Source organism: Nerophis ophidion, linkage group LG25, assembly GCF_033978795.1.
Source record: "Nerophis ophidion isolate RoL-2023_Sa linkage group LG25, RoL_Noph_v1.0, whole genome shotgun sequence".
NCBI lineage: Eukaryota > Metazoa > Chordata > Actinopteri > Syngnathiformes > Syngnathidae > Nerophis > Nerophis ophidion.
Window position 1 is genome coordinate 12,901,581 of NC_084635.1, and position 19,287 is coordinate 12,920,867.

Here is a 19,287-nt window from a genome sequence, read left to right on the forward strand (position 1 = left end):
ACTAGGATGACAGGGGGTGCAAAACAATAACAGTGCAATACTTTTTCATAACATGGTCACTACTGCCTACTTTGTCTTGTAAAATTCTTATTTTACTGTTATATTGTTATTCCCATTGTTGCTTTTTATTTTTTATTCTTATTGTATTATTTCTCTATTTTGTTTCCATTTAAAACCCCCATTATTTACTTTTTTTTAAATTGACTTCAACTCTGTACACTGCTGCTGGAATTTTAATTTTCCTGAAGGAACTCTCCTGAAGGAATCAATAAAGTACTATCTATCTATCTATCTATCTATCTATCTATCTATCTATCTATCTATCTATCTATCTATCTATCTATCTATCTATCTATCTATCTACTGAATATTACATTGTTGCATTTCTTTTCACAGTTTATAAACTTACATTCATATTTTGTTGAAGTCCATCCATCCATCCATTTTCTACCGCTTATTCCCTTTCGGGGTCGCGGGGGGCGCTGGCGCCTATCTCAGCTACAATCGGGCGGAAGGCAGGGTACACCCTGGACAAGTCGCCACCTCATCGCAGGGCCAACACAGATAGACAGACAACATTCACACTCACATTCACACACTAGGGCCAATTTAGTGTTGCCAATCAACCTATCCCCAGGTGCATGTCTTTGGAAGTGGGAGGAAGCCGGAGTACCCGGAGGGAACCCACGCATTCACGGGGAGAACATGCAAACTCCACACAGAAAGATCCCGAGCCTGGATTTGAACCCAGGACTGCAGGAACTTCGTATTGTGAGGCAGACGCACTAACCCCTCTGCTGTTATTCAATAAATATATTTATAAAGGATTTTTGAATTGTTGCTATTTTTAGAATATTTTTCAAAAATCTCACGTACCCCTTGGCATACCTTCAAGTACCCCCAGGGGTACGCGTACCCCCATTTGAGAACCACTGATCAAGATCATAAACATATTGTTGAACTTAAACCTCTTTTTCTTCCAAAAGTGACAATTTTTATCATTGAAAAGCTGGAATCTTAAGTACTTTGAGTACAATATGTGTACCAATGAGTACATGAGTGTCTTACTACAATGTGAAGGAGGTGACAGGCCATCACTTTGTGCTGGACAGCAACAAAAGCAGCAGATGTGTGTGAACATATGTGTGTGTGTGTGTGTGTGTGTGTGTGTCCCAGCCGACCATGACATGTGAACAGTCACACATTCACACTGCCGTCAGGTGTTGAAAAGTACATTCTTGATCCTGATGGCATCTCAGGGTGTGCACAGTGGTCACACCAAGTGCTGCCAGGGCGACACGTTTGCTCCTGCTGGCCGGCCAGTGACCCTGCTGGCAAATGATGGCACGCACAGTATTCCCCGAAGGCAGGCCTGAGCTTTTATCCAGGGCTTGTCAAGTAGTAGGGACGGGTCTTTGAGCAGCCTATTATCACGTCTGCATGAGCGGAAGCAGGGGAGCACTCTCCCAATCTGCTTTGAATGCGCGAGTGCCTCTTAAAACCAGTTTTACTGCTCTGTTTGAAAAAAAAAAATCGGTGCTGTTCTGCAAATCAGCTCGGGTTTGATTACATTCGATGTTACATAAGGTCAAGATAAAGTACTTGCTTAGCTTCTTCCGCGGTACATCACAAAGATCGCTTTCCCGCCACAGTGTTGTGCCTTCAGTGCCAGCAATGCCTTCTCTAAAATTAAAGTTAAAGTACCAATGATTGTCACACAAACACTAGGTATGGGGAAATTTGTCCTCTGCATTTGACCCATTCCCTTTTTCACCCCCTGGGAGGTGAGGAGAGCAGCGAGCAGCAGCCGTGGCCGCGCCCGGGAATCATTTTTGGTGATTTAACCCCCATTTCTAACCCTTGATGCTGAGTGCCAAGCAGGGAGGTAATGGGTCCCATTTTTATAGTCTTTGGTATGACTCGGCCGGGGTTTGAACTCACAACTTAACGATCTCAGAGCGGACACTCTAACCCAGGGGTCCCCAACCTTTTTGAAACCAAGAGCTACTTCTTGGGTACTGATTAATGCGAAGGGCTACCAGTTTGATACACACTTAAATAAATTGCCAGAAATAGCCAATTTGCTCAATTTACCTTTAATATATATATATATATATATATATATATATATACTATATATATATATATATAAATGGGTATTTCTGTATGTCATTCCGTCATACATTTTTTTTCCTTTTACGGAAGGTTTTTTGTATAGAATAAATGATGGGAAAAAAAACACTTAATTGAACGGTTTAAAAGAGGAAAAAAACAGGAAAAAATTAAAATTTAAATTTGAAACATAGTTTATCTTCAATTTCGACTCTTTAAAATTCAAAATTCAACCGAAAAAAGAAGGGAAAAACTAGCTAATTCGAATCTTTTTGAAAAAATTTGAAAAATAATTTATGGAACATCATTAGTAATTTTTCATGATTAAGATTAATTTTAGAATTTTGATGACATGTTTTAAGTAGGTTAAAATCCAATCTGCACAGTGTTAAAATATATAACAAATTGGACAAAGCTATATTTCTAACAAAGACACATCATTACTTTGTCTAGATTTTCCAGACCAAAAATTTTAAAATAAATCCAAAAGACTTTTGAAATAAGATTTAATTTTGATTCTAAAGATGTTCTATATTTGCCAGAATATTTAAAAAAAATTTTAATCATAATAAGTTTGAAGAAATATTTCACAAATATTCTTCACCGAAAAAACAGAAGCTAAAATGAAGAATTAAATTAAAATGTATTTCTTATTCTTTACAATAAAAATTAAAAAAAATATTTCAACATTGATTTGAATTGTCAGGAAAGAAGAGGAAGGAATTTAAAAAGTTCAAAAAGGTATATGTGTTTAAAAATCCTAAAATCATTTTTAAGGTTGTATTTTTTCTCTAAAATTGTCTTTCTGAAAGTTATAAAAAGCAAAGTAAAAAAAATAAATTTAATTATTTAAACAAGTGAAGACCAAGTCTTTAAAATATTTTCTTGGATTTTCAAATTCTATGAGTTTTGTCTCTCTTAGAATTAAAAATGTCGAGCAAAGCGAGACCAGCTTGCTAGTAAATAAATAAAATTTAAAAAATAGAGGCAGCTCACTGGTAAGTGCTGCTATTTGAGCTATTTTTAGAACAGGCCAGCAGGCGACTCATCTGGTCCTTACGGGCTACCTGGTGCCCGCGGGCACCGCGTTGGTGACCCCTGCACTACATAATGGTAAGTAATGGAGGGACTCACTGAGGGCCTAACGGGGGCATCCTCATCGCTTCTTGCGGGTAAAGATCTTTTTGTTGGCAGGTCCAACACGGGGAGGATTAACTAATGCTTCCATTAGGGAATAAGAAATGGAAAGGGGAGGCATGCAGTAAATGAGGATTTAACATGGGGGACCATATTCATTTCATCATAAAACAACCTAAATCTTCTACCGAACCTGCTGTGGCAAAAGAAACCCCTGTATTTTTTTAATCCATTCATCTCAATCTAATATACTTGCAACAGATGCAGCCTGAAAGCTCGGAGCTTAAACACCCAAACAAGATTATTTTGCTCTCCAGTAGCATAGGCGGCTTGGCTTGATCACAGGGAGGCAAAATGTCAAAACATAATTTATGGAAGCTCAGGGAACGAAAAGGCTCAGAAAGCGAGGAATTGGAAGGACGGACCAGCTCAGACGAAAGCGTATTTCCATAAATGAAAGTGCATCGCAGAAAACATAAAAAGCAGAGAACGTAAGTGGTTCCACTCCTTGTTTGTCGACGATAAAAAGGCTGTCGTGGTAATTGCCCGTCTCAAATAATGCGTCGCAAAACAAATCCTTGGTCTGCGTATCATTACACGGAATTGAGAGCCCAAGGCAAAGAATTCCACGTGGTGATGACTCAGTTGCTGTGTTTTTTTTTCTAATTGAGTACGGCTGCAAAATAAGCCACCGTGGGGCCAAAGAAAGTTGCGAGTAACACAACACTTTGATAAAAAAAAGTGAGTAATGAACCAAGCAACAAAATTGATAAAAATACGCTTTGGTGTACAAACCTTTCGGGACTTATGCAGATGCCAAATACACATAAGCAGGTACCAACAGGTAAGAAAAGTTGGTTTTGCATAATAAGTTGAGTTTTTAACTAATGAACGGATTGTAAAACATCATTTAAGTATTAAAAGCCTACTGAAACCCACTACTACCGACCACGCAGTCTGATTTTTTATATATCAATGATAAAATATTCACGTTGCAACACATGCCAATACGGCCTTTTTAGTTTACTAAATTGCAATTTTTAATTTCCCGCGCAGTTTCTTGTTGAAAACGTCGCGGAATGATGACGTGTGTTTGTGACGTCTCAGGTTGGAGGGGACATATTAGCCCAGTACCACACACGACTAAAAGTCGTCTCTTTTCATCGCATAATTACACAGTAATTTGGACATCTGTGTTGCTGAATCTTTTGCGATTTGTTCAATTAATAATGGAGACGTCAAATTAGAATGCTGTTGGTGGAAAGCGGTGGATCTTTGTTTGTTGTGAAGCTTTAACACAGAGCGGTCAAGCGAACATGTTTGTCTACGTCAACCAGCAAGTTTTTGGATGGGAAAATTGTGATATTAAGTCGACTCTTACTGGAGACATCAGTGGATTATGGGACCTCCTGCAGAAATGATAAATAATAAATGTATGCATTATCCTGTTATGTCTCACATTCTATATTGTGTTTTGGAAAAAGGTTGTCATAAATGTTACTTTATTCATTAAAAAAATAATACAAAATAAAACACATTTTTATGTATTCAGTTATAAACATTCATTCACTTTCTTGTTTCCTTCACGGATCTAAATTTTACCGCTGCCGGGTATTGTTTTCTATATTTTTGTTGTAAAACAAACGTCGGAGCATTCTGTTCTGGATGAGAGTGCATCCAATTTTGCGGATTGACAAGCAATCCTCCCAATACACAAATATGCAACCTTCTAAAGAGATCAGAAATAGAACTCAATTGGGGGTCTAAATGGCCCTGAACATTCCACATGTGGAATATGAGTCAACTTAGTTGCAACCAGATGTGAGTAAACTGGAAAGCAAATGCCCAAAGAGGACATACAGGGGTCTAATTATGCCGTTTCACTAATGCTCTTTGTAAAGTTGCCATATTATCATCATCAACTGCGTGTGTTTTAGGCGGGGTACGAAAAAGAAGATGACTCATTTAGTGGTAGAAATCGTTAAAAAGTCCTAAAATGTAATCAAATCCAACCTTCATCCAGAGCATTTGGAATTCGTCCAAGTTAAACTGTAATACTAATAGCCTGTTGCTGCCCCCTGCTGGCAATGTTGTCCTCACTCCCTCCTTGTTGTCGTCAAAACGACGGGAGGGATGTTTTTTTCGGCGGCTGCTATTTAAAGGGTTCTTGTCGCCGAGCGCTGCTGCTGTGCTTTGCAAACTTTTCCAACCACATAATTATGTGAAGTGTTGGTACATGATATACTGGCAGTTGTCTATTTCAGCGTGGCGAGGAATTTGTTTTTTTTTTTTTACTACTTTGAGGTTAGACAAAGCATTTATTAAAATGATTTCCACAGACGGTACGGAATCGAAATGAGATGGAACGGCTCAGAAGTCTACTGCAGTCCAAGTCCATGGTTTGCAGTGTCGTTGTTTTTTTTGTGCTTTGTTCGTGGAAATCCGAAGCAAAACCGCTTACTCAGCAAAAAGGCAGGCTAAGGTATTAAATGCCTACTGAAATGAGATGTTCTTATTTAAACGGGGATAGCAGGTCCATTCTATGTGTCATACTTGATCATTTCGCGATATTGCCATATTTTTGCTGAAAGGATTTAGTAGAGAACATCGACGATAAAGTTTGCAACTTTTGGTTGCTAATAAAAAAGCCTTGCCTTTATCGGAAGTAGCAGACAATGTGTGCGTGATGTCACTGGTTGTAGGGCTCCTCACATCCTCACATTGTTTATAATCATAGCCAACAGCAGCAAGAGCGATTCGGACCGAGAAAGAGACAATTTCCCCATTATTTTGAGCGAGGATGAAAGATTTGTGGATGAGGAAAGTTAGAGTGAAGCACAAAAAAAGAAAAAAAGCGGCAGTGTGAGCGTTTCAGAAGTAATTAGACACATTTACTAGGATAATTCTGGAAGATCCTTATCTGCTTGATGTTTTAATAGTGTTTTAGTGAGATTGTAAAGTCATACCTCAAAGTCGGATGGCTGCGGTGAACGCCAGTGTATCTCAGAGAAGTCGAGGAGCCAAGCTCACATTTGCCTTTTATATATATATATATATATATATATATATATATATATATATATATATACATATGTCTTGATTGGATTATCCAGAGAATAGTGCTCGATACCATGGTAGAGCGCAATATGTATGTGTGGGAAAAATCACAAGACTACTTCATCTCTACAGAACTGTTTCATGAGGGGTTACCTCAATCATCAGGAGATTTTGAGGGAACCCCTCATGAAACAGTTCTGTAGAGATGAAGTAGTCTTGTGATTTTTCCCACACATACATATATGTATATATATATATATATATATGAAATAATTGATTTTCAGTGTTCATTTATTTACACATATACACACACACATAACACTCATCTACTCATTGTTGAGTTAAGGGTTGATTTGTCCATCCTTGTTCTATTCTCTGTCATTATTTTTCTAACCATATGCATGTACAAGATGGCAGTATTGTCCTGTTTAAGAGTCTCACAACATTGCTGTTTACGGCAGACGAACTGCTTTACGATAGACGAAAACGTGACTGCTGTTGTTGTGTGTTGTTACCGCGCTGAGAGGACGTTAATGAACAATAAACCCACATGAGAAACCAAGAACTCGCCCTCGATCATACTATAGTTATAACGTCATTGGGCAGGCACGCTGTTTATATTGTGGGAAAGCGGATGAGAAAACAGGCTGTCCTCGCTCAGGTCCGCATGGAGCTGGAGGGGGCGTGGCCTCCAACTCCGCCTGAATTTCGAGAGATTTTCGGGAGAAAATTTGTCCCGGAAAGTTTTCGGGAGTCTCCCGGAAAATCCGTGAGGGTTGGCAAGTATGCCCGGAGGCCATAGATAATTCATTTGGGTCTTGACTTTGACACCACTGCTTTAGTGCCATCCAGGATCATTTTAAAAGCCCCTGGACTGAGCAGGACAGGACCCCTTTAAGTCCCATTTCCAACGAGAGGTAAAGTGCAGTTCAGTGTGACACGGTCCTTGTAAACCCTCCCATTTGCATTACTGTCATTCTTAAGGAGTGATCAGATGCTTTGTTAAGTACATTTTCATTTTTGCGGTGAGATTTATGTCGTGTCATCAAGGTGCAAATGAGGTAGAATTTATATTCTATTAAATCCCTGCTAATGTTCGGAGGTAATGACACAAGCCATAACAGCCTAAAACATTTTCAATTAAGTCGATTTCCAAAAACTTTGCAAGTTCTGAACCACTGCTTGTCTTTTACTCACTATGAGAAGTTTGAAAGGCCACTTGGGGCTTTCGTGTACAACAGACTATGCTGGATGTGGTCCTCCAGATGCTATATTAAAGGCCTACTGAAACCCACTACTACCGACCACGCAGTCTGATAGTTTATATATCAATGATGAAATATTAACATTGCAACACATGCCAATACGGCCTTTTTAGTTTACTAAATTACAATTTTAAATTTCCCGCAGAGTTTCTAGTGGAAAACGTCGCGGAATGATGACGTGTGTTTGTGACGTTATTGGTTGGAGGGGACATTTTAGCCCAGCACCACTCACGGCTAAAAGTAGTCTCTTTTCATTGCATAACTACTCAGAGATTTGGACATCTGTGTTGCTGAATCTTTTGAAATTTGTTCAATTAATAATGGAGACTATAAATAAGAATGCTGTTGGTGGAAAGCGGTGGATTGCAGCTGCCTTTAGCACCGAAACACAGCCGGTGTTTCTTTGTTTGTTGTGAAGCTTTAACGCCTAGCGGTCAAGCGAACATGTTTCTCTATGTCAACCAGCGAGTTTTTCGATGGGAAAATTGTGATATTAAGTCAGCTCTTACCGGAGACTTCAGTGGATTATGCGACCTCATCCTGCAGCTCAAAAAGGCATCTGTGATCTTGGCTCCTCGGCTTCTCTCAGAGACACTGGCGTTCACCGCAGCCATCCGACTTTCAGGTATGACTTTACAATCTCACTAAAACACTATTAAAACAATAAGCAGATAAGGGATCTTCCGGAATTATCCTAGTAAATGTGTCTAATTACATTCGAAACGCCGCCTGGGGCCGTCGCCTTTTTTTTTTTTTTAGTTCTTCACTCTAACTTTCCTCATCCACAAATCTTTCATCTTCGCTCAAATTAATGGGGAAATTGTCGCTTTCTCGGTCCGAATAGCTCTTGCTGCTGGAGGCTATGATTGTAAACAATGTGAGGAGCCCTGCAACCCGTGACGTCACGCGCACATCGTCTGCTACTTCCGGTAAAGGCAAGGCTTTTTTACTAGCGACCAAAAGTTGCGAACTTTATCGTCGATGTTCTCTACTAAATCCTTTCAGCAAAAATATGGCAATATCACGGAATGACCAAGTATGACACATAGAATGGACCTGCTATCCCCGTTTAAATAAGAAAATCTCATTTCAGTAGGCCTTTAAGGAAAATGCACTTATGGAAGATGTGTGTTTCTGCAAAATACCACATCAATTAGTTCTGTTCATTTGTCCTTCGTCACATCTGGTTGAAATAAACCCCCCTGGTTTCATTTTCTACCCACTACACATCCTCACTTATCCATTCACAGATGTCAGCAATTGCACACTGTTAAAAGCTCGGCTGCATTAAGTGTGATAAAATCCTCGGAGACGAAAACGCAAGGTTGAACCCCCGCCAGATGCCGGGTTCTAACATTTGTACATTCATGATGTGACTGCCAGTATTGTCACCCGGTAGTTTATTTCCAAATTCACGTAGTCGCTATATCTTGCTGGGCTATCCACCATTTGTTTGTATTGGAATCGCTACTTGAAATGGACAGTGGCATCGCAAATAACGAAAATCAAGCACTTTAAAACTTTTTTTCGGGATATTCCGGGAGATGTAAAATTTTGAAAAAAACTTTGAAAAATAAAATAAGCCACTGGGAACTGATTTTTATTGGTTTTAACCCTTCTGAAATTGTGATAATGTTCCCCTTTAAACTGCAAACAAAGTGGTTTTAGTACAAAAGGTTTATTTACCCATATTCAAAAGTACAAGTTGGATTGAATTGCCAATGCAAACAGACAGCATCCTCCGAAGGATCCAGAATCAAACAAAATCATGCAAATCATGTCAAATATTGGTCTCCTGGCTTTTTATACGTTTCCCTCATGTGTCAAGGTCTCGTCTTAAGCGATTCAACAGATTACGCATGTATTGAAACGGATGGTTGGAGTATGGAAGCAGATAGCGAAAACGAAATTGAAGAAGAAACTGAAGCTATTCAGCCATCTTTGCGTTAGCATCGCCAGTAAAATGTACAGACCAACCGATCAGGACTTTCGCATTGACACTGAATCAACTTACATCTGTCGATTGGTAAGTGTTTGTTTGGCATTAAATGTGGGTGGAAGGAAACACTGGATGCAAATACAACTACAAATATACATACAGGTAGCCTAAATAGCATGTTAGCATCGATTAGCTGGCAGTCATGCCGCGACCAAATATGTCTGATTAGCACATAAGTCAATAACATCAACAAAACTCACCTCTGTGATTTCTTGGACTTTATCGTTGGGGATGCATCTGCTTTGAGTGTCGCAGGATATTCAGACATTCTTGTCATCTCGGTGCCATCTCTGCCGTAGCATCGCCGGTAAAAACCAAACGAGGGACTTTCGCATCCCTTGAGACTGGAGCAACTTAAATACGTGGATTGCTAAGTGTTTGTTTGGCATTAAATGTGGATGGAGGGAGAGGCTGGATGTAAATATAGCTACAAATGAGGCATAATGCTGCAATATTTACACAAAGCTAGCCTAAATAGCATGTTAGCATCGATTAGCACGCACGTAAATCAACTTAAATCCGTCCCTGATCGTGTTGTTACACCCTCTGACAACACACCGACGAGGCATGATGTCTCCAAGGTACCGGCAAACAGTCGAAAAAACGGAAAATAACAGAGCTGATTTGACTCGATGCGTGTGGTGTGGTAGGGAAAAATGGCGTTGACGACCGATGTGACGTCACGTTCTGACGTCGTCCTTCAGAGAGGGATAAACAGAAAGGCGTTTAATTCGCCAATATTCACCCATTTAGAGTTCGGAGATCGGTTCAAAAAAAATATAGTCTTTTTTCTGCAACATCAAGGTATATATTGACGCTTACATAGGTCTGGTGATAATGTTCCCCTTTAAGCTTCGAGCCTATCCACCACACAACCAGGAATAATTGCAATATGTGAGCATATACATCATCAGCTACATTTGCAGCCTTTTTTTTTACGTTTTGAAATGATTCTATTATCATTTATATGCCAAATAATATTTCGTAATATATACTGTTATCGAAAGAGGCTGCAATATAACTTGCAAGATATATTTGAGGCCATATCGCCCATGCCTAATTATTTCACGGCCCGGTCCAAGACCCGCTCAAATGCCGTGACCATCATTACGGATAAAGATGGTATCATCGAATATATGAAAAGATCTGCTCCAAAGAATTGTAGAAAGATAACTAAGACGTGCACTGCTCTTATTGTTCAGCCTTAGCCTGTCTCTCCCTCTCTTCCAGCTTAGATCTATTGCTTTTTGTCAGATTCCTCGAGTGAACTACTTCCAATTGAATTGATATTATCATTATCTGCTGATACGTGACGTCGTGTTTGTATCATTTCCTCCCCCTTCTTCGTGTCCACGGTCCTCTTCAAAAGACCGACGACCGATATGACATATTTATTGACCTGCTCTGTGTTTGCCAGAAAACGTGGCCATGACGTGCAAGACTGTGCTCAATCAGATTGATTCCTTCCAATCCGCTTTGTTATCTGAGCAAAACCTATCAGATGCGGTTAATAGAGTCCTATCAGGCATGATCCTTCAGTTAGCTGATGTGCGTTGTTAATTGATGATTATCATCTCCAAAAGTGGGAATCAATTAAATATTTCTTGAGCATGAATTGCGTACCGTGATCCAAGATGATGAGTTGTGCGCTGGACTGAATGTTTCCTGCATCATTTTCCGCCAGGCATTGGTAAAAACCCTCGTCAGACTTGACCAGGCCCAGAACCTGCAGGTTGTGCTCCTTCTACACAATGTAGAGAAAGTAAAGAGGCTGGTAATATAGCACATCAACATACTGTACATATATGCGAGGCAAAATGATTGTGTCACAATAAAACATTATGTACATTTTCATCCATTAAATTAGTCTGATTCCTCAAGTATTTTATTTTTTTCTATTTTTCATACCGATAAACGGTACGAATAATAACTGCGGTAAAACTCCCGACTTTTCTTGTTTTGTCTCCTCAGACAAAACTTTTTGTTTCTTTGGTTGTTTTGGGAAATTCGACCATGATAGCACTAATCTGCACGTAGGTGTTCTTCTTCTTTTTGTTTTTCTGGCGGCACTTAGGCGTTTGCATCTACTTCCGTCTTTTTTTTTTAAAATGGTGAAAGGGGGGAGTGACGTATGCCGTAAAGCGAGTCAGCACATGTGGGTTCCTGCCACCCTTCTCAAAGTTGCTAAGTGCCAGTAAAGGCGATACAGACTCCCTCAGGCCATGACAGAGGAGTCCTTCAACTAGTTGTAAGTCTATGTATCGTCCCCAAACTTATGTAAATATTCTACGAAGTTTGAAAAGTTACTTAGTGCGGCTTTAATCCAAGCCAATTTATTTGAGCAATCAGACTGATTTGGTGGGTCATTTTTTCCGAAAGCAGTAGTGTGGAACTATCCCTCTGGTGGTTATTTATTGCTACCACGTACATTTCTGATAGTTTAAATTCGTATTAAGATTTTGATTTCAGCATCGAAAGTCACGTACTAGTTTAGCAGGAAAATCGGCCAAAAATACCACCTCGTCTTTGAGCGAGTAAAAGCCGAGGCAATGTTGATCCTGACTGTCCATTTTTCTTGTTTTGTCTCCTCAGACAAAACTTTTCATTTCTTTGGTTGTTTTCGGAGCTTCGGCCATGGTAGCAGTAATTTGCACGTAGGCATTGTTCTTCTTTTTGTTTTCTGCCGGCACTTAGGCATTCGCATCGACTTCCGTCTTTTTTAAAAAAATGGTGAAAGGGGGGAGTGACGTATGCCATAAAGCGAGTCAGCACATGTGGCTTCCTGCCACCCTTCACAAAGTTGCTAAGTGCCAGTATAGGCGATACAGACTTCCTCAGGTCAAGACAGAGGAGTCATTCAAATAGTTGTAAGTCCATGCATCGTCCCAAAAGTTATGTAAATATTCTACGAAAGTTGAAAAGTTACTTAGTGCTGCTTTAATCCGAGCCAATTTATTTGAGGAATCAGACTGATTTGGTGCATGAAAACATGCTGAGTGAAGAGACAAATTAGCATACAATTATCTTGAAGTAGTCGCTCGGGATGACAGCGTCTCCATTCTTCACCCATTTCACAGTCGGGGCCGGGGAACCCGACACTTCGCACTCAAACACGATGTCCATGGACTCATGGGCGTAGATGTTGGCTGGCCGCTTCGCATACTGGGGTGGAACTGTGGAGGACAAAGCAACACAACAAATTAAAAGCAATCCATGATATAAAATAGGATTAAACAGGGGTCACCAACCTTTTTGAAACCAAGAGCTACTTCTAGGGTACTGATTAATGCTAAGGGCTACTAACCAGTTTGAGACATAAATTGCCAGAAATAGCCAATTTGCTCAATTTACCTTTAATAAATAAATCTATATATATATAAAAAAATGGCTATTTCTGTCTGTCATTCCGTCGTACATTTTTTTTCCTTTTACGGAAGGTTTTTTGTAGAGAATAAATGATGAAAAAAACACTAAATTGAGCGGTTTAAAAGAGGAGAAAACACGAAAAAAATGAAAATTACACTTTGAAACATAGTTTATCTTCAATTTCGACTCTTTAAAATTCAAAATTCAACCGAAAAAAATGAAGAGAAAAACAATCTAATTCGAAACCTTTTGAAAAAATAAAAAATAATAATTTATGGAACATCATTAGTAATTTTTCCTGATTAAGAATAATTTTGGATTTTTGACGACATGTTTTAAATGGGTTAAAATTCAATCTGCACTTTGTTAGAACATATAACACATTGGAGCAAGCTATATTTCTAATAAAGACAAATCATTATTTCTTCTAGATTTTCCAGAACAAAAATTTTAAAAGAAATTCAAAAGACTTTGAAATAAGATTTAAATTTGATTCTACAGATTTTTTTTTAATTTTAATCATAAGTTTGAATAAACATTTCGCAAATATTCTTTGTTGAAAAAACAGAAGCTAAAATGAAGAATTAAATTAAAATGTATTTATTATTCTTTACAATAAAAAAAAAAATTGACTTGAACATTGATTTAAATTCTCAGGAAAGAAGAGGAAGGAATTTAAAAGGTAAAAAGGTGTTTAAAAATCCTAAAATCATTTTTAAGGTTGTATTTTTTCTCTAAAATTGTCTTTCTGAAAGTTATAAGAAGCAAAGTAAAAAAATAAATGAATTTATTTCAACAAGTGAAGACTAAGTCTTTAAATTATTTTCCTGGATTTTCAAATTCTATTTGAGTTTTGTCTCTCTTAGAATAAAAAATGTCGAGCAAAGCAAGACCAGCTTGCTAGTAAATAAATACAATTTAAAAAATAGAGGCAGCTCACTGGTAAGTGCTGCTATTTGAGCTATTTTTAGAACAGGCCAGCGGGCTACTCATGGTGACCCCTGGGATAAAACATAAATGATGTAAATCCATTAACGTTATGTCTGGTCTGACCATGAAAGCAAATGAAAAAGGTCAAATAATGTTAGGATGCCTCCTCAGGTGCCAAATTACCAAGAGGAAGCAGCAACAATAACAGCATAATCCAATAATAGTACAATCCATGCACCTGTGACCTTGCTTGCACATGTTTAAGACTTTAAATCCTCATCAAAAGAATCAATATCCTTATTCTGCATTACAGAAAGGGGAATAAAACAACATGTGGACTATCAGAGCGTTTGCATGAAATGCACAGCTGAGGCGAACACGTACAGTTTGTCCCCTGCTTCTGGTAATGAGGACCAGACAGGAGTTATTTGATCTTTCTGCGGCAAAACAGGACCTCATCAATCAGTGGTGGAACAAGGTCAACGGGAGCGCGTCCTCTGTATATAATTGGACAGGGCAGTGCATGTGTGGGGAGACTTTGCATGGATGCAATGTGTGCTTGATTGCATCCAATCTGCAATGACTGATAAGCGCCGACCACATTGACCAGTAAGGTTGGGTCAAAAAAATATATATTCCTGTCACTTATGCATCGATATTGCTTGAAGGTGGAATGCACTTTTTTTTTTTTTTTGAATTTTTCACATCATTTACAATCCCTCTGTAAGATGGGCGGTATAGCTCGGTTGATAAAGTGGCCACGCCAGCAACTTGAGGGTTCCGGGTTCGATCCCCGCTTCCGCCATCCTAGTCACTGGCGTTGTGTCCTTGGGCAAGACACTTTAACCACCTGGTCCCAGTACCCATGCTTAGATATTGAGTTTCACAAAGTAAAAGAGCTTTGAGTCACTAGAGAAAAGCGCTATATAAATATAATTCAATTCACTTCACAAGAGAACATTCTAATTTGTAAAATACGGCAAGTAAGAGGTGGCTAACAATGCAGTTAACGGGAGTACACTATTCCGCCGTCTGAAAAATCATCCAAAAAGCGCCAAATAATTTTACTCGGTATCAAATCGAAAGAAACATTTGTGGTATCCTCTTAAGGCCTAAAGTTCTATTTTGGTTTCATCTGACTACATGACATTCTCACAATCCTCTGCTGTATCATCCATGTGTCCATTTTGGTATAAACTCAACTCGTCGTGTTTGGAGGAAGAAGAATACTGAGTTGCATCCCAAGAACACCATACCTACTGTGAAGCATGGAGGTGGAAACATCATGCTTTGGGGCTGTTTTTCTGTACAGGGGACAGGACGATTGATCCGTGTTAAGGAAAGAATGAATGGGGCCATGTATCGTGAGATTTTGAGCCAAAACCTCCTTCCATCAGTGAGAGCTTTGAATGGTTGACCAAATACTTATTTACCACCATAATTTACACATAAATTCTCTAAAATTCTTACAATGTGAATTCCTGGATTTTTTTTTCACATTCTGTCTCTCACAGTTGAAGTGTACCTATGATGAAAATTACAGACCTCTGTCATCATTTTAAGTGGGAGAACTTGCACAATCGGTGGCTGACTAAATACTTTTTTGCCCCACTGTATATATAATAAAACTAAGGAAATTTCTAGAAATATTTCCAATTAGCAATACTAAATTGGCCGTAATGTGAAGGTAAAGACATATTTAATTTTACTCATAAAAAGGAACAAACACAAGGTGTGCACAAGGTGAAGAACAAACTGGGCTATGAAAACAAAACTAATTCTATAACATAAACTATGGACATGAAAACAAAACTTTAAATCTGTGGCATGAATAACGATAACTTAAAAAGGAACAGGATCATCAGGATGGATATCATGGGTTTGATAAAGGCTGTGTAGGAGGTGATGTCGCCAGGCTGACTACCTGGCAAGTACAGGTTTAAATATTGCTGTGGTGATTAGTGAAAACAGGTGCATGACATGGGGACAGGTGAAAACTAATGGGTTGGCATGGAAACAAAGCAAACAAGGAAGTGCAAAAACAGGAAACGATGGAGTCTTAAAGGCCTACTGAAATGAGATGTTCTTATTTAAACGGGGATAGCAGGTGCATTCTATGTGTCATACTTGATCATTTCGTGATATTGCCATATTTTTGCTGAAAAGATTTAGTAGAGAACATCGACGATAAAGTTTGCAACTTTTGGTCGCTAATAAACAAGCCTTGCCTTTACCGGAAGTAACAGATGTGCGCGTGACGTCACGGGTTGTAGGGCTCCTCACATCCTCACATTGTTTATAATGTGAGCCTCCAGCAGCGAGAGCTATTCGGACCGAGAAAGCGACAATTTCCCAATTAATTTGAGCGAGGATGAAAGATTTGTGGATGAGGAAAGTTAGAGTGAAGAACTTAAAAAAAAAAAGAAAGAAAAAAAAAAAACGTCGGCTCCAGTGGGAGCGTTTCAGATGTAATTAGACACATTTACTAGGATAATTCTGGAAAATCCCTTATCTACTTATTGTGTTAATAGTATTTTAGTGAGATTATAATGTCATACCTCAAAGTCGGATGGCTGCGGTGAACGCCAGTGTCTCTGAGAGAAGCCGAGGAGCTAAGATCACAGCTGCCTTTTTGACAGCTACAGGAGGAGGTCCCATAATCCACTGAAGTCTCCGGTAAGAGCGGAATTAATATCACAGTTTTCCAATCCAAAAACTCGCTGGTTGACGTAGAGAAACATGTTCGATTGACCGCTCTGTGTTAAAGCTTCACAACAAAGAAACACCGGCTGTGTCTCGGTGCTAAAGACAGCTGCAATCCACCGCTTTCCACCAACAGCATTCTTCTTTATAGTCTCCATTATTAATTGAACAAATTGCAAAAGATTCAGCAACACAGATGTCCGAATTACTGTGTAATTTTGCGATGAAAAGAGACGACTTTTAGCCGCAAGTGGTGCTGGGCTATGTCCCCTCCAACCCGAGTTGTCACAAACACGCGTCATCATTCCGCGACGTTTTCAACAAGAAACTCCGCGGGAAATTTAAAATTGCAATTTAATAAACTAAAAAGGCCGTATTGGCATGTGTTGCAATGTTAATATTTCATCATTGATATATAAACTATCAGACTGCGTGGTCGGTAGTAGTGGGTTTCAGTAGGCCTTTAAGCAAAACAGAACATAATTAAACAAAACATGATCACAAGACATGACACAAGCGGTAGGAAAATAGATGGATGGATGGATTTTCAATTTTTGCACTCTCACCAAGTGGCAAATTTGCAACTGGAATGTTTTTCTTTTTTTTTTTAATCAATTAAAGGCCTACTGAAACCCACTACTACCCACCAAGGAATCTGATAGTTTATATATCAATGATGAAATATTAACATTGCAACACATGCCAATACGGCCTTTTTAGTTTATTAAATTGAAATGTTAAATTTCCCGGGAGTTTCTTCTTGAAAACGTTGCGTAATGATGACGTATACGCGTGACGTCACAAGCTGTTAGGAAATATTAGCGCTGCGCACACACACAGCTAAAAGTCGTCTGCTTTAGCCGCATAATTACACAGTATTTTGGAGATCTGTGTTGCTGAATCCTTTGGAATTTGTTCAATTAATATTGAAGAAGTCAAAGTAGAAAGATGGAGTTGGGAAGCTTTAGCCTTTAGCCACACAAACACACGGTGATTCCGTGTTTAAAATTCACGGAGGTGAAACTTTACTATGGATCACAGCGAACATGGATCTCGATCGAATGTCAACCAGCAGGTTTCGATGAGAAAAATTGTGGTAAAAAGTCGCCACTTACCGGAGATCAGCTGAGCTTGTGCTGCTCATAAAGCTGCCGTCGACTTCCCTGGGACACTGCGTGTCAAGACAACCGTGGAGACACCCTTCCGACTATCAGGTACTATTTAACTCACTAAAACTCTATCAACACAATAGAAATATACGGGATTTCCCAGAATTATCCTAGTAAATGTGTCTAAAAAGTTCTGAATCCGTCCCAATGCAATCGCGCTTTTTTTTTTTTTACTAGTCCGTCGCTATCAATATCCTGAAACACGAATCTTTCATCCTCGCTCAAATTAATGGGGAAATTGTCGTTTTCTCGGTCCGAATAGCTCTTTTTGTTGGAGGCTCCCATTAAAAACAATGTGAAAATGTGAGGAGCCATCAACATGTGATGTCATCGTCTGCTACTTCCAGTAGAGGCAGGGATTTTCTGTTAGCAAGCAAAAGTTGCGAACTTTGCAACACTAAATCCTTTCAGCAAAAATATGGCAATATCGCGAAATGATCAAGTATGACACATAGAATGGACCTGCTATCCCCGTTTAAATTTAAAAATCTCAATTCAGTAGGCCTTTAAATGAGCAACATCTGTATCTCAGTGCGTAGCGTTAGTAAAGTTTGCAGCGCGTGAATGACAGGGAGGAAACTGCAGCACTGGCCTCAGAGCGCCACGCGTGGCCTGTAATAGTGTGCCTTGCAGTGCGCTGTGCAAAAGGGTATGTGTTCCTCCACCAGAGTCCGTGTTTGCATAAGGTGCGTCGCTCAAGTTACACCAATCTTTTCCGATCGGTGCGACGGGAAACAAACAGCAAATCTGCATAACGTAAACAGAAAGCAATATGCTGGCAAAAGACGGGGCGCATGGTTAAAGGGGAACATTATCACAATTTCAGAAGGGTTAAAACCAATAAAAATCATTTCCCAGTGGCTTATTTTATTTTTCGAAGTTTTTTGCAAAATCTTAACCATCATGGAATATCCCGAAAAAAGGCTTTAAAGCGCCTGATTTTCGCTATCTGTGAAGCTACCGTCCATTTTCCCGTGATGTCAACCAGTGATGCCAATACAAACAAACATGGCTGATAGCACAGCAAGATATAGCGACATTAGCTCGGATTCAGACTCGGATTTCAGCGGCTTAAGCGATTCAACAGATTACGCATGTATTGAAATGGATGGTTGGAGTATGGAGGCAGATAGCGAAAACGAAATTGAAGAAGAAACTGAAGCTATTGAGCGAAATACTATTGACGCTATTCGGCCATGTTTGCCTTAGCATCAACGGTAAAATGTGCAGACCAAACGATCGGGACTTTCGCATCTTGTGACACTGGATCAACTTAAATCTGTCGATTGGTAAGTGTTTGTTTGGCATTAAATGTGGGTGGAGGGAAACACTGGATGCAAATATAACTACAAATGTACATACAGCTAGCCTAAATAGCATGTTAGCACCTATTAGCTGGCGGTCATGCCGCGACGAAATATGTCTGATTAGCACATAAGTCAATAACATCAACAAAACTCACCTTTGTGATTTCGTTGACTTTATCGTTGGAAATGCATCTGCGGGATATCCATACATTTTTGTGTTATGTCTGCCTTAGCATCGCCGG

The 19,287-nt window shown here is 39.2% G+C and overlaps 1 protein-coding gene across 9 annotated transcripts in view; it reads right to left on the minus strand.

The window, feature by feature from the left end:
- neo1a (neogenin 1a) overlaps window positions 1-19,287 on the minus strand; it is a 479,989-nt gene that overhangs the window by 147,990 nt on the left and 312,712 nt on the right. For all 9 annotated transcript variants that reach the window (XM_061887530.1, XM_061887535.1, XM_061887537.1 and 6 more), the window contains exons 6-7: window positions 12,589-12,743; window positions 11,194-11,314 (exon numbers count right to left, since the gene is read on the minus strand). In XM_061887530.1, the coding sequence (XP_061743514.1) occupies window positions 11,194-11,314; window positions 12,589-12,743 (276 nt within the window). The remainder of the gene's footprint in view (window positions 1-11,193; window positions 11,315-12,588; window positions 12,744-19,287) is intronic.